The sequence below is a fragment of the Mustela erminea genome, chromosome 16 (assembly GCF_009829155.1).
Source record: "Mustela erminea isolate mMusErm1 chromosome 16, mMusErm1.Pri, whole genome shotgun sequence".
NCBI classification, from domain to species: Eukaryota; Metazoa; Chordata; class Mammalia; order Carnivora; family Mustelidae; genus Mustela; species Mustela erminea.
The window spans coordinates 721,213-745,548 of record NC_045629.1 but is presented as its reverse complement, the minus strand read 5'-3'; the positions used below and the strand labels follow the sequence as shown (position 1 = coordinate 745,548).

Here is a 24,336-nt window from a genome sequence, read left to right as displayed (position 1 = left end):
TGAAATCTGAGATCAGCCCGTTAGGATCTAGTCAATTAAAACATTCATGTCAACTTCTTCCTTGTCATTCTGGTACTCAGGTAGAGCCTCCTGTACATAGTGAGTACTGACTAAATACTCTTCAATAAAACCTTTTCTTAAAGGGCGAGTCAACAGGTCTTGCTGCTGCCCCTTGGAACAATGTGTTACTTAAACTGTAACCCCTGGAGGATTTTACTAGTTACCAAGCACATTTAGATATGGCCTTAAGAAATACATATACTGGCAACAGGTCTTTGGGGAGAAGGACGATGTACGACCGTGAAGCTGGGCAGCTGGGGATGCCCAGCTCGCTCAGGGCAGAATGCCGCCCCTTCACAGAAGCCGGGCAGCTGGGGATACCCGGCCGGCCCAGGGCGGAACGCCACCTGCTTCAGGGAAGCCGAGCACCCAGGAGCACCCAGGAGCACCCAGGAACGCCCAGTCAGCTCAGGGTGGAACGAAAAAAACCGCCCGCTTCCCTTATCCGTTGTCGCTCCTTTCTCATCCCAGAAGTGCCCGTTGTTAGTTAGGTGAGTCCTTTGAATGTGCTTGTTTAACTAGAAACTTGATCCTCCTCCTTGCTTGTCTGCAAGACCGGATTAACGTTTGACCTTCATCAATCCTTCCATTGGCTATTGTTTTCAATCTAATAAAAGTGAGACTGTGGCGTTGCTGGTGGCAGCAGTCCTTTTCGACTGTTGTCCCCGGCTCCCAATCTTTTGCAGCTGACTTGTTTGTGCCTAATTCTTCTCTCGTGCCCACTGGAAGCGGCAAGTGGCGCCTGAACAGACCAGACCCGATCTGATCAGAAATAAAACAGCAGAAGAAGCCCCAACGTGAGTTTTGCACGGCCGTGCCTTTTTCCTGCTGGTGAGTTGTGGGCAATTATCGCAGGGTATGGGTAATCTAGAGAGCACAAACGATTATCGCCCTTACGTGTGTTTATTGAGAAGGCTCCTGGCGGGCGGAGCAAAAGTTAGCGAGGGCCAACTTACGGAGCTTTTAAAGGTAATTAAAGAACATTGCTCCTGGTTCCCTATATTAGGGACTTTAGATTTACAAACATGGGAAAAAGTAGGTCACGAGTTAAAACTTTCGTATACGAAAGGAAAGCAAATTCCAGTCACTATATGGCCTACTTGGACCCTCATTCGCTCTGTTTTGGAGCCTTTACAAAGCGATAATGAATGTTCAGGAGAAACTAAAAAAGAGGAACCTGAACATGCCATCCAGGAGGAGAAAGAAACTATTAAGGCCACCAGAAAGGAATACAGAAAGGAGGAAACTCCTCCTCCTCCAGTAACAGAACAAAAGGTGCCCATGTCACAGTTGCCGTCAGCTCCGCTGTTCTATAAGAAGGCAACATTTAATGAAAAAAATGAAAAGTACATGTTATTGGCTGTTCAGAAAGGCCTCCTTGAAGCACAGCGAGCGGGAGACCTAGATGCTTTGCATTTTAACTTCCCGGTTATTATTACAGAACATGTCGCTCCAGGACATGATCCTAACAATCCTAATGGTGTCTATGAGGCAAGCATGAGCTATTTCCCTTCAAATTGTTGAAGGAACTAAACAGGCAGTACAAAACTGTGGAGCTAATTCTCCATTTACAACGGGAATTATTCAAGGCATCGCAGAAGGCAATCGACTTATTCTGACAGATTGGTCATTGCTAGCAATTCAAAACATGGTGGCAATATCAAGCAGAAATAGCAGTTGCCCATAATAGAGCTCATAACATTCCTATTTCCATGCAACAGCTCATGGGTCTTGGACCATGGGCCCGGGTTCAAGACCAGGGACTTGATGAGTGATCAAGCTGTTGAGCACCTCTGGCATTGCTGTTTGAGAGCATGGGAGAGAATAGAATCTCAGGGAGATAAGTGCTCTAAAAAAGGTGGTACAGGGTCCAAGAGAGCCCTATACTGATTTTATTGCAAGATTACAACAGGCTGTCAGAAGACAGATAAATAATACTGAGGCTGTGGATACCATTATGCAATTGTTGGCTTATGAGAATGCTAATTCTGATTTTAAGAAGTTGCTAGCACCCTTTAAAGGCAAGGGAACATTGACAGATTATATTAAGCTATGTCAGGGAGTAGGAACAGAGACCTATAAGGCTGATTTGTTAGCTCAAGCAATGGCTGCTCTGACCACAAAAAAATTTAAAGGACAGTGTTTCAACTGTGGGCAAGCAGGGCACAAATATTAATCTTACTTTTGGATATCAAAATAGACCAATATGTATCGGCAATCATTCCATTTGCCTTGTCCCTGGTAATCAGAGATGGTTGGTGGACCTTCCTACTAACAATTATTTGGCTAAAGCTCAATTACATTTATTGTCCATTAAAGGATTCCAAGCCTACAAATATTGGGGTCCTAGCTATAATGCAGCACCCTCTATTCCCAAATGCAAACCAACACAAATGTGGTCTGATGAAGGAATTCGCCCTTTATGGAAGGATTGTAGAGCAGCTCACCCCAGTATTGTTATTAATGATTCCTATGGAATTGTATGGGACTGGTCCCCTAAGGGGATGGCAGTCACAAATTGCACTGGGGAACCTTGCTCCTCTCATCGAAAGTTAAAATGGGAAGTTTTTGATGATCCCATTTTACTGCAAACCTTAAGCTTCTGGAGATGCACCTCTGGTGTGGCTTGGGCAAGGACTTTCTATGCCATCTCCTTTTGTTGATTATCATAAAAGACAAAAGAATTTATGGAAGGTTACTACTGCTTTAAGTCATGTAAGTTTGGAATGGCTCTTACATTCATCAGTCTAATAATTAATGCATTTTCTTTTTTCCTCATGGATGAAGAATGGGTAAGAGCTTGTGTTAGAGATCCCTATGTTTTTGTTATTGGCAAAATGACTTTTATTTATAGTAATAGAGAAATAGATTGTCTAAACTGTAAGATGTTCACCTGTGTAGATAAGAATGTTTATAAAGACAATTCTATCATTCTTACTGCTAGAAGAAGAATAGGCATTTGGCTACCGGTGAAACACCACCGTGTTTGGGAAAGTTCTCCAGATGTACATAAACTTTTATCAGTATTGAAGAACTGGGTTCAACAGAACAAAAAGATTTGTTGGGTTACTTATAACAGCTATTCTAGGAATTAATAGCCATTACTGCTACAGCTACCACTGCAGGAATGACCTTGCATCAAACTGTACAAACTACACAATTTGTACAGAAGTGGCACGAGAATCCTAGCAAGGCCTGGAATCAGCAAACGTTCATAGATCAAAAACTAGATGAATGTGTCTCTGATTTAGAAACAGCCATGATACATATAGGAAATGATCTTCAGAATATAAAGCTTAGACTTCGTATTTTATGTGATTGGAATGTTTCTTCTTTCTGTGTTACTCCCCATGCCTATAATGAATCAGAAGTATCTTGGAGCAAAATTCGCCCACATATTATTTTACTAACCATTACGGTGATAATCTAACCTTAGATATTAAACAACTTCAAGATACGATTCTACATTCATCACTACAATCAGTTCCAGGAGTAAGTTTTAATCAAAGAATTAACGATATTCTGTCTGATTTAAACCCTTCTTCTTGGATCACACAAACTGGTCACGGTGTTATAAGTGGATTGATGATTCTTAATGCTATAATCTTTTTATGATTAGTCCTCAGAAGCACGTGAAAATCCCTCCAACGACTGAAAAATAAAGAAGCTGCAAAATCAACTTTTCTACTACTTCACGAACAAAAGGGGGGAGATGCTGCTGCTCCTTGGAACAATTTGTTACTTGAACTGTAACCCCTGGAGGATTTTACTAGTTACCAAGCACATTTGGATATGGCCTTAAGAAATACATAAACTGACAACAGGTCTTTGGGGAGAAGGACGATAAACGACCGTGAAGCTGGGCAGCTGGGGATGCCCGGCTCACCCAGGGCGGAACGCCGCCTGCTTCAGGGAAGCCGAGCACCCAGGAGCACCCAGGAACGCCCGTCAGCTCAGGGTGGAACGAAAAAACCGCCCGCTTCCCTTATCCGTTGTCGCTCCTTTCTCATCCCAGAAGTGCCCGTTGTTAGTTAGGTGAGTCCTTTGAATGTGCTTGTTTAACTAGAAACTTGATCCTCCTCCTTGCTTGTCTGCAAGACCGGATTAACGTTTGACCTTCATCAATCCTTCCATTGGCTATTGTTTTCAATCTAATAAAAGTGAGACTGTGGCGTTGCTGGTGGCAGCAGTCCTTTTCGACTGTTGTCCCCGGCTCCCAATCTTTTGCAGCTGACTTGTTTGTGCCTAATTCTTCTCTCGTCGCTGACTGGAAGTGGCAGGTCTAAATCAAATAGTACCTACAAATTAGTCATTTTAGACACAGAGATCAGTGGGTTTTAACAAGTTGGGACATAAATACAAGCAGGATTCTGAACTGAAAGAATTTCCCCTCCCCCACAAAAAATTTGGCTAGCTATATTTCCATTTCTGTAGGGTTAACACATATTTTAGGAATCCTTTTCTCCCTCAGTATTGCCCTATCATATAAAAATAAAAATGTGAAATAATAAAAGGATAAAGTGCATACATAGAATTATGACATCAAAGTCATGTGACTTTTCCGCTTGTTTGACCCACTAAATTGCTGCACAGGTCACATGGGAAGACAAAGGTCAGGGGACGTCTTAGGAAGAGAGAGTCACTGGACAAATAATAGCAGGGAGTGCTCTAGAGAAGAAAGCATGGGCAGAGCTCCACATTCTATTTAATGAGCATGCCTCAGCAGTGGTGGTTTGTTTTTTTTTTTTTTAAACGGTCTTTTTTTTCTCTAAATCCAGGCTATTTTTCTGAGTCTTTTTGCTTTAAGCAGTCAATTTGGACATCCAACTCCAAAAACATATCAGAGAAATAGAAAAGATATGATTGTTTTTCTGCAAGGCTTCCCAAATGAGGCAGGTGGACAGAGCAGCCCATACACCAGTCCAACAGCATGCCTGACTCAATAGCTCTGAGGTCATCGGTCCACTTCATAGACCTTGTAGGGAGTAGTAATTTTCCATCATGAGAAGCGTGGATCAGATGAAATCTGGTAGCCAAGATCTAAAAGACTTCATGACTTAGCCCAAACACAACTATTTTCCAACGGGCAAAAAATTACTTTCTGTATTAGATACTAGAAGTATATAGTTATAATTAATCATTTTAGCTTGAATTTTTGGAAGTAAACATTTTGTTAAGGTTTATGAGAAGTATATTTTGTTAGAGTTTATGGGAGTTGCCATGAAACAATAATTTGGGGGAAAATAGACAATTTGTTTTTACTGGGCCATGGATGGATGACTGACAATGGATGATATCACTAATAGGCAATTATAACATCCAGCATTCCTAAATGATTTAATAATTTGTTTTGAAGAGATATAGTTTCCAAAGGAACAAAGAGACAATCTAAACATTTATTTGGATAGCTGTGTGCCAAAATAAAATTAAATATATAAGTAAAGAAATTAATCCCAACCTAAAAAAAAAAATCAAGTATTTAGTCACAACCCTAAAAATGGTATGGATTCCAGAAAGTTTGTAAATATTTGCAATACTCAGTACATTTCCTGTGGAAAAAACATTTCCTGTGGGGATGTTGTGGATACTAGTAGGGTTCCCCTCATAACCCACAAAAAAAAAATGGATTAAATCATAGGAACACATAAGCATAATGGTAAAAGAACATCAACTTTACGGAGCCAAAGACTTGGGATTGCAGTGGCTCTGTCATTTACCAGTAGAATTGCCAGTAGAAGTTATGTGCTACAGTCTCTAGCAAGAAGTAAGCCTCCCAGAGCAGCTGCTGTCTAGCCCAGAGCACACCAGGAAAGCAGGCAGCTAGAGAAGCTCTGCTGCCCCTTAGGAAGGATTTCCTGTGATGGAGAGCCCACTTACATTCTGTTGTGTTCAGGTGAGAGGCTTATGTGTAGAATTCATATCAAGGAAGATTACTTCCCAATGGCCCTGATAGAATTAATGCTTTCAGGTCAAGATGTTGGGGCAGTGTAACCATTTGCTGTTAACTACATAGTCTTTTCAGATGCTTGTAATTCTTTAAAAAAAAAATTTTTTTTTTAAAGATTTTATTTATTTATTTGACAGAAAGAGGGAGAGATCACAAGCAGGGGGAGTGGCAAAGGGAGAGGGAGAAGCAGCTCCCCGCTGAGCAGGGAGCAGTTGCTTAACCAACAGAGCCACCCAGGCGCACCCAGATGCTTGTAATTCTAAAACTTAGGACTAAAATGAGGTTCAACCTTAATAAAGATAAGTTTCATGTGAAACTTAAGCTTTTCACACATGCAGATATGCTTTCTAAATATCTGGGTAAATCTCCACCCCCAATATATAAGGCAATTAATTGTATTATAATACAGCCATCCTTTTATAAACAAAAGGAACATTTATCATAAGACAAATCTGCATGGATCAATAAAATGTCCTTATATCTACCTACCCAGGGCTTATAGGGGATCTTTCTATGAAATACATGTTTTTCAGGAAAATAAGCTCTTGGGCAGAGCCATCACTCACCTGCATAGTACCATATGAAAGCCCGATGAGACATGGAGTTGTGGTCTCTGGAAACGCTGACTGCCTATATAGGTCAGTCAGGACAATACTCTAAATGCTCACAGTTCAGAATGACCATGCTTGGAAATGTTCATTATGCAAACCACTGGAGGATGCTATCAATAACTGCTTCAAAATTAGAACATCAGATATTCATAATGGGTTTTTTTCTCTCTCAGATACTGGTATAAGTGCAGATGTTACTATAATCAAGTAAAAAATTAACACCAAGAGAGTTAAAATAACACACTATTCAAGGAAGGAGAGATTACAGTAAGATAGAGAAAATCTCAAATATACTGTTTACACTAATTCTCTATATTACTGGATAGTTTGATTAAAAGTGTTTCTTCTGGGCGCCTGGGTGGCTCAGTTGGTTGAGCGACTGCCTTCAGCTCAAGTCATGATCCCGGACTTCCAGGATCGAGTCCTGCATCGGGCTCCCAGCTCCTTGGGGGGGTCTGCTTCTCCCTCTGACCTTCTCCTCTCTCATGCTCTCTCTCACTCATTCTCTCTCAAATAAATAAAACCTCACTCTTTAAAAAATAAATAAATAAAAATGTTTCTTCTTTCCCTAATTTATAGATTTAGGATGATTATTGGAGATGTAATAGCCATAGTTTGGACGAGATCTACACACAATTCTACCTTGCCTATCCAAAACCACATTTTAAGGTGGAGTGCCATGAAACTTGACAAGAGAACAAAACTTTCCTACCATGGAAAGCAGAAAGATGTGACAACTTAAGAATTTTGTTGAAAGCTTATAAAATGTCTTTACACTAAGTTATATTGTCATTTACATAAACTGACTCATGCAAAGCTATCTTTTTTAACTGGAAAACATACAGAAAAAAATCTTAGAATTAAAACACACATACATAACATTTTTTATCATATTAATTTTTCATAAAATTTGGAATCACTAAACCTAATTTTTTAATAAAATTAGGAATCTTGTTTTGTTATCAGTTGTAATTTTTTCCCTAGAAGTACTTTATAGACTTGACTTAGCTCTGGCCTAGTTTTACAGGCAAACTCTAGGATCCTAGTTTATTGTCTTTAAAATAAGAGGTAAGAGGAGCTTGGGTGGCTCAGTGGATTAAGCATATGACTCTTGATTTTGGCTGAGGTCATGATGTCAGGGTTGTAAGATTGAGCCCCACCTCTTGCTCCATGCTCAGCAGGGAATCTGCTGGAGATTCTCTCTCTTTGCCCCACCTCCCCCGACTTAATGCTCTTTTCCCCCTCTCTCAAATGAAAAAGTAAATCTTTTTTTTTTTTTTTAAGATTTTATTTATTATTTGGCAGACAGAGATTTCAAGTAGGTGGAGAGGCAGGCAGAGAGAGAGAGAGAAGAGGAAGCAGACTTCCCTACTGAGCAGAGAGCCCGATGCGGGGGTTAAGCCCAAGACCCTGGGATCATGACCCAAGCTGGAGGTAGAGGCTTTAACCCACTGAGCCACCCAGGTGCCCCTAAAAAAGTAAATCTTAAAAAAAGAGAGAGAGAGAGAGAGAGAGAGAGAGATAAAACACTAATAAAAGAACCAGCCACTGCAGCAAACTAGATGCTATTACAGAGTGGTCTCACCTTCCTCTGGTGGCCTTCTGTAGAACCTTCATTCCCATCAGGCTGCAGGACTTTCCTTCCAACTGTTGGTCCTTCAAGATGGTGACCTCAGAGTGCACTTCACTAAACATTCCATAGGCATCTTGCACAAGAAGGCAGCCTCTACAAAAAAGTATTAACATATTTTTAGAAGACAGTTTTTGAGTCATTACAGAGGGCAGGATTTCCTTCTCCCTCACTAGAAATCCATCGTAATCATCTTCCTGAATGGGTAAATCAGAGTAAAGGAAGTTGAACTCAAATATGCACTTTTAGATTTGTACTTACAGGTGTTTGGATCACTATCCACAAGATAACAGAAGGAAATGGAACTCTCTGTTAGCATAAAACGAAAGCCTAAGCCAAATGTGGTTTAAAAGCACACAAAGAAGATCATCCTTTTAAATAAAATATATTACCACTGCCCAAAAGATTATCCTCTCTCCCCATTTTTATCCTGTTATAACAGGAAACATTTCTATTTCATATGGATGCTCAATACTGATAAAAGCTTCAGTGGAACACTATGAGAACAATAATAAGGGGCTTTCTCTGAGAAGGTACATATTTACAGACATGCATACCCCACAGGATAAAAACCAGCTTCCCTGCTGGCAGCAACACAGACATGACAGATATCCAGTGACATGATAGCATTCCCCCAACCTTTAAGTTCAAAGGGTAGTACATATTAAAACCTATTTAAGACTGAATTTCCAATCCTCTCATTTCATAATTCAGGTAAATGAAGTCTTATTTATTATGAAATGACACATTCTCAGAAAATATTTACTGAAACCTGTAGTAACTAACACCACCAAATAGACTGTGAGGAACAAAACTATTTTATTTTATTATTATTATTATTATTAATTTATTTTTTATTTAATTTCAGCATAACAGTGTTCATTATTTTTTCACCACACCCAGTGCTCCATGCAATCCATGCCCTCTATAATACCCACTATTTTAAAGATAAGGGTGTAGGGGTGCTTGGGTGGCTCACTGGGTTAGACTCTGCCTTCAGCTGGGGTGATGATCTCAAAGTCCTGGGATCGAGCTCCACATCAGGCTCTCTGCTCTGTGGGGAGCCTGCTTGCCCCCTTCTCTCTCTCTGCCTGCCTCTCTGCCTACTTGTGATCTCTGCCTATCAATAAATAAAAATCTAAAAAAAAAGATAAGGGTGTATAGTAAAGTACATGCTGGGAAAGAAGAAATAACAAATGATGAACAAAGGAATGCTAAATCAGAAGCGATGAACTTTCTTTTCTTTTCTTTTTCTTTTTTTTTAAAGATTTTATTTACTTATTTGTCAGAGAGTGCATGCACAGCAAGGGGAGCGGTAGGCAGAGGGAGAAGCAAACTCTCTGCTGAGTGAAGAGCCTGATGTGGTACTCTGTTCCAGGACCCTGAGAGATCGTGACCTGAGAGATAACTGACTGAGCCACCTAGGTGTCCAGGAAACAACGAACTTTAAATAATGCTTAGAACTGGACTTCCTAATTCTCCCAGGTTCATAGGGCCCTCCCTGATTTACAACAGAGGCAAAGGTAAACCTTGTCTGAAGGAAATCACCTTTAATTTAATCATTAGTTGTCATGGAGTAAAATCAAATAAACATGTGCCTGAATAAAAATCTCTAGTACAGAGGACCCTGGGTGGCTTAGTTGGTTAGGTGTATGCTTTCAACTCAGGTCGTGATACCAAGGTCCTGGGATCGCGCCCCATGTTGGGCCCCCTACTCACAGGAAGTCTGCTTGTCCCTCTCCCACTGTCTCTCCTCACTGGTCATGTTCTCTCTCTCTCAAATAATTAAATAAAATCTTCAAGAAAAAATCACTAGTATAAGAAAACAATTTACTATGTAGAAAGAGTAAAAAACAAAACAAAACAAAACAATAGACCTCCCTAGGATTTGACATATTCGAATTAAAAGATATGAAATATGGAATAATTATTTTAAAAAGGTAAAATCACAAAGATATAAATATAAAAAAGATGTACAACATTACTTGGGAGATTTGAAGAATGAAATAGAACTTTCAAAAAGGAAACACTACAGTTTTTGAAATAAAGAAGTTATTAAATAGGTATAAACAAATGGTTACATGCACCTGAAGAGTGTGTATCTGTGAACTGGGTTATAAATTTGAATAAATTACCTAGAATGCATGTTGAGAGCTGAGATAAAAAACATGAGAGGAAAGAGAAGTACAGAGGATAGAATGAGAAAGTGTAACATTTGTCTAATAGGAATTTCAGAAGAACAAAATAGAGGAAGGAGAAGCAACAATTCTCACATTTAGGAACTGCAAATTTTCTCCCCAAATGATGAAAGAAATGAATCCAAATATACAGGAATAGAAACAAGTACCAAGCAGGACGACTAAAAGGAAAGCCTTCCTAAGACACATACTGTAATAAAACTAGAGAATGTCAAACACAATGAGAAGATTCTAAAAGCAAGAATGGTGAAAAGACCATCTGTGGAATAAAAATTTGATTTAAATCAGCCTCCTAAAAAGAAATGAATGAAGCCAGACAATAGAGAAATATTTTCAGAATTCTGGAAGCCATTTCAAAACTATGTACCAGCAAAACAATATTTCATGAATGATGGTAAAATATAGGCATTTTTTAGATAAAGAAACATGATGCACATTTTCCACCTACAAAGCCTGAAATATTTACTACTTATTAAGATAATTACAGAAATAATTTCTAAATTATGCATTTTAGGAAGAAGGAAAATATACTGGGAAAAAGGTCTAAGATAAAAGGACTACTGAACATCAATATAAACAAATCAAAACAGACACAGGATAAAATAACACCACCACCAATAATATCAATTAATGAAGGGGTTGCTGAAAAACTGGAAATGGAGAGCAAGTAGGTCAATGGGGGTGATGAAGTTCAAATGGTCCCAAGTGCTTATATCACTTAGAGTTGGATGAAGATTTAAAACTAAACTTCACTGAGTATTTACATCTGGTAAAATTTCAAGGATAACCACCGAAAGAATAGAAATAGGGTGTATAACTTCCAAATAACTAGATGGAGAAAAAAAAATGGAATGAGAAATATGGGCAAAAACAAAAAACTCCAAGAAAAAGCACAAGAAAGGGGCAGAGAGATGTAAGGTAATAAGTTTGATGGTAGACACAAATCTATGTACATTTGAAATGGAATAAAAATGATTTTTTAAAAAAGATTTTTAAAAAATTTATTTGACAGAGAGAGATCACAAGTAGGCAGAGAGGCAGGCAGAGGAGAGAGAGAGGAGGAAGCAAGCTCCCTGCTGAGCAGAGAGCCCGATGCGGGACTCGATCCCAGGACCCTGAGATCATGACCTGAGCCGAAGGCAGCGGCTTAACCCACTGAGCCACCCAGGCGCCCGGAATAAAAATGATTTAAACTTGACAATTAATAGGCAGAGTTTGTCATGTTCAGTTTGAAGGAAGAAAAAGAAAAAAATGATGTTGACAGGAAACTTTCTAAAACAAAGGTTCAAAGGGCGAAAAAAATGTTTTGGGCAAATATTAATCAAAAGAAGGCTGAGAAGTGGTTTTAATACTACACTAAATAGATTCTAGGAGAGAAAGGATTATTAAGGGTAAAGAGGTCACTAATACTGATTTTTTAAAAGCTTAATTTATCAGAAAGATATATAATTCTAAAACTGTATGCTCTCAGCCTTGAAATACATGAAGTATAAACTGACAAAACTACAGACAGAAGAGAACAAATCCAACATTATTGTGGGGGATTTCAACCCATCCCTGCCAAGTTGTTAAGTCAATCTAAGGAAAAAATTAGTAAGGATTTGAAAAACTTGCACATACCTAATAAGTTTGATTTGTTGGCTAGGCAATTAGAAAAACTGCCCACAATTAGAGAATGTGCATTCTCTAGTACACATAGGACATTTATAAAATCTGACCAGACACTGGGCCTTAAGGCAGGACTGAATGAATTTCAAAGAATCAGTACTGTATGGGACACACTGTATATCTACAACATAATTAAATGAGAAACCTAACAAAAAATGTATACTTTGGAAAATCCTCCATTTTAAAATTTTACAACATCCTTTTCAACTCAGGGGTCAAATATGAAATCATAGCAGAAGAGAGACAGTATTTTGAACTAGTTGATAAAAATACCACATGCCAAAATTTATGGATTACAATGATACCTTGGAACTTGTAGTCTTGAATATAATAAAACATGATCACTTTTTCTTTTTTATATAGATCTTTAAATTAGTTTTTTATGTACTTATCATAAATTCTACACCTCAGCCAATTACTAAAATATTCCTTCAGTGTGCTGAACCTCACATGCACTGTGCCTTGAAGAGGCTCTCCTGGAGCCTTTGCTTCACTCAGTCTGGACTGTTAGCACAGCAGTCATCCTAGGATATCTTATCAGAAAATCTGAGGGATTTACTTTGCTGCTTTAGTATGTTGGATCTCCTATTTTTCATATCCTATATATTCCTTTCTTAATTAGCTCATATCTTCTAGCTCCCTAAACAGGGGGAATTAAAAGCTAAAATCTTTGAACCCATTCATGAAATTGTCAATAATCTACCCTCAAAGTTTATGGGCAGTTTGGCTGGGTATAGATTTCTAGATTGGAAATAATTTTTCTATTCCAAATCCAATACTGTTTTTTGTCTTCCTCCTTTCTCTCCAGGAGCTGAGCTTTGTTCTAGTTCCCAGGGACTGACATTGCATGGTGATATTCCTTGGTATAGATCTGTTTCTATGCACTGGGTGAGTAATATCCTTGGTGGGTCCTTTCACAGTGGAATCATGTCTACTCTGTCATTTAATTGATACTTCCTCTCCTTCTTTTTTTCTCTTCCTTCATTCTGGTTATTGGACATACTAGACCAGTTCTTTAAGTTTACTAACTTTTCTCTCCTATTTTCCACTAATTCTGTCAGTTCCCTCAGCTTTGTCTTCCAATGCTTCTAATTAGGTTTTTCATATTATCTACTTTTCATATGTTAAACTTCTAAGAGTTCTTTTTTAAGCTCTGAAAGATGTTTTCTTTCCCCTTAGTGTCCAATTTTGTTTTATGGTTGCAGTATCTGTAACTTCATTTAAGAAGTTTTCTTCAGGCCCCTGCTATCTGTTCCCATTTAAGAACAGAGCTCTAACAAGCTTCCTGGACTCTCCCAATGGGTAGGAGGAAGAATCCATCAACCATGAACAACACATGGGTAAATAGGCTGGGCCACTTTATGGCTGGGGAATCTCAGATGTTAGTATCTTTACATCTCTTGATAAGGAAATTGCTCAGGAAAGACTATGTTTCTTGGCATTCCACTGTATGTCAGGGTAAGGGAGGAATGACCACTCAACAGTGTGGAGTAGTGAATAGGACATGATCAATTCCTATACAGACTTGCAACTAATCATCTCCCCTCCCCTTTCCTCCCTCCTTCCCTCTCGCCCTCCCCTCTTCCTTTCTTTCCTTCTTTCCTTCCTCTCTCCCTCCCTTTCTTTTTCCTTCCTTCCTTCCTTTTCTCTTTTTCTTTTTCTTTTTTACTAGAGAAAGAGAATCTTAAACTGGGTGTGGAGTCTGAGACTGGGCTTAATATCACCACTGTGAGATCATGACCGGAGCCAAAATCAAGAGTTGGTCACTTAACCAATTGAGTTACCCAGATGCCTCTGTTTTTTTCTTTTTTTTTTTTCTTTTTTTTTTTTTTTTTTTGTCCCTTTCATCTGTTACCATAGGTAGTAGGAAAACTGGACATGCAAAAAAGAAAAAAAATCCTTAATTGTTATCTCAAACTATACATAAAATTTAACTTGAAATAGATCATAGACCCAAACAGAAAACTAAAACTTGAGAAGAAAACACAGGAGAAAAATTATTGCAACCTTGGGGTAAGTAAAAAATTAATTATTTTGAAATTATCAAAATTAAAACTTTTGCTCTTCAAAAGATGACATTAAGAAAATGAATAGGCGGGGCGCCTGGGTGGCTCAGTGGGTTAAAGCCTCTGCCTACGGCTCAGGTCATGATCCCAGAGTCCTGGGATCGAGCCCCACATCAGACTCTCTGCTCGGCAGGGAGCCTGCTTCCACCTCTCTCTCTGCCTACCTCTGCCTACTTGTGATCTCTCTCTCTCTCTTGTCAAATAAATAAATAAAATATTAAAAAAAAAAAGAAAATGAATAGGCAAAGCACAAACTAGGAGAACATATTTACTAAATATACATGTGACAAAGGACTTGTATTTAGATTACACAAAGAACTATAGAACTTATAATTGATAATAATAAAAACAATGATATCCTATATAAGAATAAAAAGACAAATAATCCTATCAAAAATATGGATTAAAGATATAAAACATCACAAATTCCATTTCTATTAATTTCTTGACTAGTTAAATCCATAGGGACAGAACACAGAATGATGGTTGCTAGGGGGTAGGTGGGGCAGAAATAAGGAGCAACTGTTTCTATATATGGGATTTTCTTTTGGATGAAAATATTTTGGAACTAGAAGGAAGTAGTAATTACATAAGACCATAAGTTTTATATTATGTGAATCTCATTTCATTGTAAAACAAAATGGATAAAAGATATGAATAAACATTTCATCAAAGAAGATGCACATGTGGCCAATAAACACATAAAAAGATGCACAACACCGTTAGTCATAAGGGAAATGCAAGTTAAAATCACAATGAAAAACCACTACAGGGGTGCCTGGGTGGCTCAGTGGGTTAAGCCACTGCCTTCGGCTCGGGTCATGATCTCAGGGTCCTGGGATCGAGTCCCGCATCGGGCTCTCTGCTCAGCAGGGAGCCTGCTTCCCTCTCTCTCTGCCTGCCTCTCCGTCTACTTGTGATTTCTCTCTGTCAAGTAAATAAATAAAATCTTAAAAAAAAAAAAAGAAAGAAAAACCACTACACATATACTGGAAAGGGTGAGATAAAGAAGGCTGATGGTATCAAGTTTTGTTCAGGATATGGAAGAAATGAAACTATCATATTTTAGGTGGAAATGTGCATGTTATAGCCACTTTAGAAAAAACTTTGGCAATTTCTAATAAAGTTAGACATATACTTATCATATGGCTAGTCATTCTACTCCAGGATTTTTCCAAAAGAAGTAAAATCATATGTCCACACAAAAACTTACAGATGTCTATAGCAGCTTTATTAAACAATAGCCCAGGGCACATGGGTGGCTCATTTGGTTAAGCCTCTGCCTTCAGGTCAGGTTATGATCCCAGGGTCCTGGAATTGAGTCCTTCATTGGGCTCCCTACAGCAGGCAGTCTGCTCCTCCCTTCTCCAGTCTGCCTGCCACTCCCCCAGCTTGTTCTTTCTTTATCAAATAAATAAACAAAAAAAATAATAGCCCCAAACTGGAAACAAGACAAATGTTCAGTAATACCTGAATAGATAAGTAAATTGTGATATACACTTACAGTGGAATACTACTCAGCAGTGAAAAGGAACAAACTCTGACATACAGATGACTTTTGAAAACATAGTGCTGAGTAGAAAAAAAAAATGAAAAGTATATAAAAGGCAAAGTAAATCCACAGTAATAGCAAGCAGATCTGTAGTTGCCTGCAACGGGAATCAGGAGAGAGTGACAGCAGAGCACATAGGAAATTTTGGGGGGCTATAGAAATAATCTATGTCTTCACTGTGGTGGGTATTAGGTAGTAAATACATTTGTTAAAACCTGCTGCTTAAATGGGTGCATTTTATTGTATGTATGTAAACTGTATTGCATGTAAATTATGTAAAAAAACCATAAAAGCATAGAAATATATAAAAAAAAAAGCTTGTAAAAAGACCTTCAAAAAGTTGTTTAAAGAAAAAAGGGTGGGGTACCTGGGTGACTTAGTCAGTTGGGACTCCCACTCTTGATTTTTGGCTCAGGTCATGGTCTCAGGGTCCCGGGATTGAGACCCACGTAGGGCTCTGCACTTAGTGTGAAGTCTGCTTGAGACTCTCTCTCCCTCTCCTTCTGCTCCTTCCCTGCTTTCTCTCCAAAATAAACAATTTCTTTTAAAATAATAAAGATAAAAGGGTATAGGAGATAACTTGAAGAAGATTCTACTCAATAAACATTGGATAATTATGGAGAAAAGATAGGAAAACTTATTGGTACCTCTGGCTCCAACTCAGTGTGCTAAAAACTGGCAAACAATGGGAAAGAATCAAATGCTTAAAAATCCATTAGAAAAATATTATGCTTTGCAAAGAGGCATTTCTTCTTGTCATTATACATGAACTTTGAAAGGAAAACTGATATCATCTAAGCATGTTTTATTGCACATCTTCAAAAAATACTGAAAACCACTTGCTTTTAGAGATAGTTGCTCTCAGAGTATGAAATTATGAATATATTTGGATATTTAAAAAAAGGAAAAATGCATTACTGATGTTTCATGAAACAAAACTTAAAATCCTTTCATGAAATCTTCTCCATTAGAAGGAGCTACATACAAACTACTAATTCCACCCTAAAAACATGAGGGTTAAAACTGCTCCCATGTTCTCTATCTGAGCTACAGGAGGCTCTCAATAAATACTCCTTCCATGTTTGAGAGAATGAATGGGGCTCTGTTGTGAACACACAGCAAACTCGCATAATATCTAATTGCACAGTGTTCACAGAAATAGTCATTCATGTATTCACTCACTAATGCATTCATTTGAAGCTCACTTGGGCTTATACTTTGTAGGATATGTAAAGAGGGAAAGTTTCAAATTAAAATATAATTGAGAAATAAAGCATTGAGCAACATTAACACCTAACCCTAATATAATGCATTATGGCTAATTATAGCATTCTCATATTATCTGTTTAACCCTTCAACTGAGGAAACTAGGCATTATTGTTAGGTGAGTAAAGCGAGGCTCAGAATGTTTAAAAAACCAACCCAAGATAGTAAGGAGGGAACAGAATCAGGTCTAAAGGTAAAGCAGTTGATTTGGTATTTTTGTGCTATCATATCGCATTACAGTAATCAGTTATATGAATGTAGAAGAAGACTGATTAATTTTGCAGAGTGGAGCTGGAGAAAGCATCCCAGAGCAACTAGCAGTCCAGTCTGCAAGGCAAGCACCATGAAGGCAACAAGGAATAAACTCATGACAAACTGCATGATGACCATAAAGTCCAGAATATCTAAATCTAATCTTTATTGAGGGCAATGATTTTCCCCAGTGCTAGGTCAAACTATTTAAAACATACATAAATTGTAACTGGTGTACAATGAGGCTACTTATCTAGAAGAACTTTATCCACTCTGTAACTTTCAAAAGATAAATTTATTTATTTATAGAGATACAGGAGTGGAGGGACAGAGGAAAAGGGAGAAAGAGAATCTTACGTAGGCTCCATACCAGCACCAAGCCCAACGCAGGGCTCGATCTCACAACCCTGAGATCATGACCTGAGCTGAAATCAAGAGTTGGACACTTAACTGACTTGATTTCCAGGTAACCCAAAAGATACTTTTAATGTTTGACAAGAATCATATTAGAATATTAAGGTCAGAATGTAAGAAATTTATGCTAAATTATCTATCATTTTAAAGGCTGCTAATGTAATATAATGAGGGAATTTTTGATAGCCTGTGTTGAAAATGGAGAAATGAGGATTAACTAGTACCTTTTCTTTAAATCTGTTATGATATTTGCCTTTATCTTAAATAACCAAGGAATGGTGCTCTTTTTTATTCTTTTGCTCTAGAGAAGAGATATTAATACTGTCTTTCTCCCTCTTTTGTTCATGCCTGGCCACACACATTCTCCCACATTGTCCTGCTCACACAGCTGAAGCTCAGTAGCTCAACAGCTCGGGCCTGAGATGGAGTCACTGTCCTCATTGGTTCAAATGAACTGGAACTGTGCCATTCAATAGACAGTCCAAACCAGAGTCAGCTCATAAGCAGCACACAAAGAATTCTACCATCTTGTTGCTGCTTCCTGCTCAGCAAATACTACCTCCTACAGTCAGTGCTAGTGTGACAGGTCTGAACAGAAAAGGGTCCCCTGATAAACTTGTTTTTCCTGAATTGCCAGAGATGTTCCCCATAAATAACATCATATTCAAATGGTTGAATAGGAAGGTTTCTCAGGGAGGAAAGACATATCATGTTAGTAACTCTGGGATCCTAAAAAAGTTACTTACTGTATGAACTTGAATTTACTCGAGTATCTTAACATGGGAATAAAGGAAACTGAGAGGGCTGTTGTGAGCATTCAAGCAATGATATAGGATTCAGCACAGTGAGTGGCACAAATCTTTCCTTTGCAGGGTCTTTAGGCCAATTTTATAATATATTTTCTCCATCAGGGCGCTTGGGTGGCTCAGTGGGTTAAAGCCTCTGCCTTCAGCTCAGGTCATGATCCCAGGGTCCTGGGATGGAATCCCGCATCAGGCTCTCTGCTCAGTGGGGAGCCTGCTTCCTCCTCTTTCTCAGCCTGCCCCTCTGCCTACTTGTGATCTCTGTCAAATAAATAAATAAAATCTTTTAAAATAATAATAATAAGGATTGGGAAGGCTGTAGCCAAGTTGTCATTATGCATAAATGAAATGATTTTGTAAAACTGCACAAAAATATTACAAATAATTTTAATAAGATTGATGGATTACAAAAGTTCAATATATTAAAGTCAACTGTTATTTCTACTCACCAGCTACAAAGCAACAAACAAACAAAAAACTATTTAAAATATCAAAGTCATAAATGAGCTAGACATAAATCTAACAAAAGATGTTCAGAACTATATGGAGAAAATATTTATTTATTTATTTATTTATTTAAAGATTTTATTTATTTATTTGAAAGAGAGAGAGAGAGATCACAAATAGGCAGAGAGGCAGGCAGAGTGAGGGGGGGAAGCAGGCTATGGAGGGGGAGTGAAGGGGGGAAGCAGTACTATAGGACCTTCAGCACAATGCTGAAAAGAAACCAATGACACTGAGAATTCTTAGCCTGATTTTGAATAAAATTTCTTCAGTGTTTTACAATTAAGAATGATGCTTGCTGTAAGATTTTTTGGTTGATATCCTTCATTAAGTTAAACATTCTCAGTCTGCTAAAAAATTTTTTTAATAATGAATGAGTGCTGAACCTTATCAAATGCATTTTCCGCATCAATTGAAATAACTGTTTTTATCTCTGCAAAAGTTGTAAATGACAATTTCAGCTTTCAAAGTTATTTTTAAAAAGATTTAATTTACTTGAGAGAGAGAGAGAGAGAGAGCATAAACACGGAGGAGGGACAGAGGGAGAGGGAGAAGCAGAGTCCCCACTGAGCAGGGTGCCTGACATGGGGCTGGATCCCAGGACTCTGCTAAGCCCCACCTGACTCACCTGAGCCGAAGGGTGAGTGACTGAGTCACCCAGCCACCTCTACAGTTTTTTAAGTTAGGCAAGTTTCCTGAGATAAAGCCAAGATTCTATTTGCTACATTTTGTTTAGAAGTTTTCCATGTGATAATGACCTTTATTTTGCAAATTAGATTTGATTTTATTTCTCATAGCAAGCCTATTTATAGTAGCTTTATACAATCAGTTGACACAGATTCTTTTTTTCTTTGAAAACTTTGTATAAGATTTGGGGCACCTGGGTGGCTCAGTGGGTTAAGCCTCTGCCTTCAGTTCAGGTCATGATCTCAGGGTCCTGGGATTGAGCCCCGCATGGGGGGGGGGTGTCTCTGCTCAGCGGGGAGCCTGCTTCCCCTTCTCTCTATGCCTGCCTCTCTGCCTACTTGTGGTCTCTGTCAAATAAATGAGTAAAATCTTAAAAAAAAAAAAAAAGAAAAATTTGTATAAGATTTGAATGACCTGCTTTTCGAAAGTTTGAAATAATTTAGGGATAAAATGAATTGGATCTAGTGCTTTTCCTGGGAAGATTTTTAACTATCAACTCAATTTCTCTAATGATCCTTGGGCTATTCGGGCTTTCTATTTTTTGATTGAGACATTTTGTTAAGATATATTTTCCTAGTGATTGCCCATTTGGTCTATATTTTTACATTAACTAAGATTTGTATATACATGTATATTTTTATTAAGTTTTTATTTTAATTCCAGTATAGTTAACATAGAGTGTTATATTAGTTTCAGGTGTATAATTAGTGACTCAACAATTCTTTTTTTTTTTTTTAAGATTTTATTTATTTATTTGACAGAGAGAAATCACAAGTAGTCGGAGAGGCAGGCAGAGAGAGAGAGAGAGGGTAGCAGGCTCCCTGCTGAGCAGAGAGCCTGATGCGGGACTTGATCCCAGGACCCTGAGATCATGACCTGAGCCGAAGGCAGCGGCTTAACCCACTGAGCCACCCAGGCACCCTGACTCAACAATTCTTACAACACTGGTGCTCGTGACAAATATACTCCTTAATCCCCACCACTTATTTAACCCATCTCCTCATCCACCTCCCCTCTGGTAGCCATCAGTTCTCTATAGTCTGTTACTTGGTTTCTCTCTTTTTTTTCCTTTGCTTATTTGTTTTGTTTCTTAAATTCCACATATGAGTGAAATAATATGGTATTTGTCTTTCTCTGCCTTATTTCACTTAGCATAACATTCTCTAGTTGCATCCATGTTGTTGCAAATGACAAGGGTTCATTCTTTTTTAGTGCTGAATAATATTCCATTGCGTGTGCATGTATGTGCACGTGTGTGTGTCTGGATGTCCCTGTTCATTTGTCTATTGGTGGACACTAGAGCTGTTACCATAATTTTGGTATTATAAATAATGCTGCAAAAAAACATAGGGGTGCATAAACAATGAATTTTGAAACACTGAAAAGATATAAAATAAAATGGAAATAAAAAGAAAAAATGTGAAGTGGGTATACTTTTAAAAAACAAACAATCAAAAAACATAGGAGTGCATGTATCCCTTTGAATTAGGGTTTTTGTATTTTTTGGGTAAATACCCAGTAGTGTGATTACTGGATCATAGGGTAGTTCTACTTTTAACTTTTTAATGAAACTCCATACTGTTTTCCACAGTGGCTGTTACCAGTTTGCATTCCCACCAACAGTGCATGACAGTTCCTTTTTTCCCACATCCTTGCCAGTACTTGTTTCTGGGGTTTTTTATTTTAGCCATTCTGACAGGGTGTGAAGTGGTATCTCACAATAGTTTTGATTTGCATTTTCCAGATGATCAGTGATGTTGAGCATCTTTTCACATGTCTATTGGCCATCTCTTTGTCTTTGGAGAAGTTTCTGTTCATGTCTTCTCCCATTTTTAAACTGGATTATTTGGCTTTTAGGTCTTGAGTTGTATTGAGTCTTTATATATTTTGGATATTAACCCTTTATTGGATATATCATTTAGAAATACCTTCTCCCATTCAGTAGGTTGCCTTTTAGTTTTGTTGGTGTTTTCTTCACTGTGCAGAAGCTTTTTATTTTGGTGTAGTCCCAATAGTTTATTTTTGCTTTTATTTTCCTTGCCTCAGGAGACATATCTAGAAAAATGTTGCTTTAGCTGATGTCAGAAAAATTATTGCCTCTGCTGTCTTCTAGGATATTTTTTGGTTTCAGGTTTCACATATAGGTCTTTCCCCCATTTTGAATTTATTTTTGTGTATAGTGTAAGAAAGTGGTCTAGTTTAATTCTTTTGCATGTAGCTGTCCAGATTCCTCAACACCATTTGTTGAAGACTGTCTTTTTTCCCACTGTATATTCTTCACTCCTTTGTCAAAGATTAATTGACCATATAATTGTGGGTTTTATTTCTGGGTTTTCTACTTTGTTCCATTTATCTATGTGTCTATTTTTGTGCCAGTACTATTATTTAATTATATCTTCTTTTTTTTCTTTATGACTTTTACCATAGAATTACTTAACATTCCAAAGGACCAACTCTGAGCTTTGCTTATTTACTGTTCCTTTATGCCATTAATTTCTACTGTTTATAATCTCATTCTATTTTCGTTGTATTTATTCTATTTTTTAACTATTTCTTATATTAGAAGCTTAGCTCATTTATTTTGAGCCTTCCTTCTTTCTAAAGTGAGCTGTTTAGACTACAAAATTTCTAGTAAATATCAAATTAATGATATCACATAAATTTTGATATTTAGCATTTTTATTATTTACCAGTTCTAGGAATTTAAAATTTCCATTATTGTTCCTTTTTTAATCCATAAGTTATTTGGCAGTATTTAAAAAATTTTCCTATAAAGATTTAAAATACGTATTTTTTAAATTAACTAATTTAATTGTACTAAGTCAGAGAATGTGTTTTCCAACAATGATTCTTTTAAATTTATAGAGAATATGGCTTCGTTGTTAAGTAGAGGGTTTTGTACATAATGTATAAGTCATGTTATTTAAGAATGCTTTTTAAATATTCTCTGTCTTTACTTTTTTGTCTGCTTCCTTGATTAGTTATTGCAGTATTTATCCCACAAATCAAAAGATTAAAATAACAATTTTTTCACAGTGTAAGTGGGTTAGAAATTCATCATCTTGATAGCATTTAGTGCCAGGCCCTCTTAGTCTCAAAAGGCCACTAAGAGCCAGGCTGGCTATTACTATTCTTGCTTAGCACAAAATAGACGATCAGAAGGATTTGGTATCTTGCCCAAGGCTGTACAGCATTAAATAAGACAATTCAAAAAATAAAATGAATATGTAGGGGTGCCTGGGTGGCTCAGTTGGTTAAAGATTTGACTCTTGATTTTGGCTCAGGTCATGATCTCAGGGTCCTGGTATCAAGCTCCCTGCTCAGAGGGGAGTCTGCTTGTTTCCCTCTCCCTCTGCCCCTCCCTCTGCTCTCATATACATGCACATGCTCTCCCTGTCTCTCTCTCTCTCTCAAATAAATACATCTTTTAAAAAAAATTGAACTTTAAAAAAATCAATGAAATAAAATGAATACATAAACATATTTGATATATCTCTTTACATGCACAAAAATGGGAAATTATCAACATAATTTCCAGAGCTAAGCTCTATCTTACTTCAAGTTCAGGTGAAACTGATCTATATATTGCTGTAGTTTGCAATAAATAAGAAGCATGTGGCCTAAGAGAACTCGCTGTGCTGATGGAATGTTCTATACCAAGTGTAGTCAAATGTGGTAGCCACTAGCCACATGGGGCTATTGAGTGCTTCAAATGTGGCTAATGTAAGGAAATGAATTTTAGATTTTATTTAATTTTAATTATTTTAAATGTAAAAAACCACCCGTGGCTACTGGCGACCCTATAGGACAGCACCGTCTAAAGGCATAAGAATAAGAGAAACCCAAAATCTAAATAGTTAACTGGTTGAAACCTTTCAAAGAACAGTAAATACAAAGTGACAGCATAACTGAACAAGAAGTAACAGTCTATATAAAAATATTTCCAAATTATGTTTTAGCAAACACTAAAATTCAAAGATGTTAATAGGTATTCCTTGAAAATCATCATTATCATCAAGATGTTTCTAGCAATATTTTTTCTAAAATATACTTTACCATATCTATGGAGAAAAATATATCAAAATCACATATCATTATTACTGTGTTGAATTCTCCTGGCAAATATATCTTATACCCTAGGACACCAGGAAATCCATGACCTGATGAACATACGGTTTTAGGTCTGCTCATTGTGCATAAGACTGCTTATGCACATGGTACCCAGAAGAATTTACCATCTACCTTAAGACAACTAAACATTTCCACATATATGTATGACATCATTTAGTATGTTGTGGCTATAAGACATTTATATAGTACAAACTTATTTTTTTAAAGATTTTATTTATTTATTTGACAGACAGAGATCACAAGTAGGGAGAGAGGCAGGCAGAGGCAGGGGGGGAAGCGGGGATCTCCCTGTTGAGCAGAGAGCCTGATGGGGGGCTCGATCCCAGAACCCTGAGATCATGACTTGAGATGAAGGCAGAGGCTTAAACTAATGAGCAACCAAGGTGCCCCTACAAACTTATTTCTAATGACTCTGTGAATGAAAAAAAATTATTTAAAAATTAGGGTTCTGTGGTTTATAATTAGGTCTGGATCAAACGAGTAAAAAGCTAGACTACTTCAAAATGAACAACTGGAGCCTTTGGTTTTATCAAAAATGAGGGGATGA

General features: G+C 37.6%; 1 protein-coding gene across 4 annotated transcripts in view; it reads right to left on the bottom strand.

The window, feature by feature from the left end:
- The window catches only part of SPIDR (scaffold protein involved in DNA repair), a 607,809-nt gene that overhangs the window by 60,283 nt on the left and 523,190 nt on the right, over positions 1–24,336 (bottom strand). For all 4 annotated transcript variants that reach the window (XM_032316108.1, XM_032316109.1, XM_032316110.1 and 1 more), the window contains exon 11: positions 8,204–8,344. In XM_032316108.1, the coding sequence (XP_032171999.1) occupies positions 8,204–8,344 (141 nt within the window). The remainder of the gene's footprint in view (positions 1–8,203; positions 8,345–24,336) is intronic.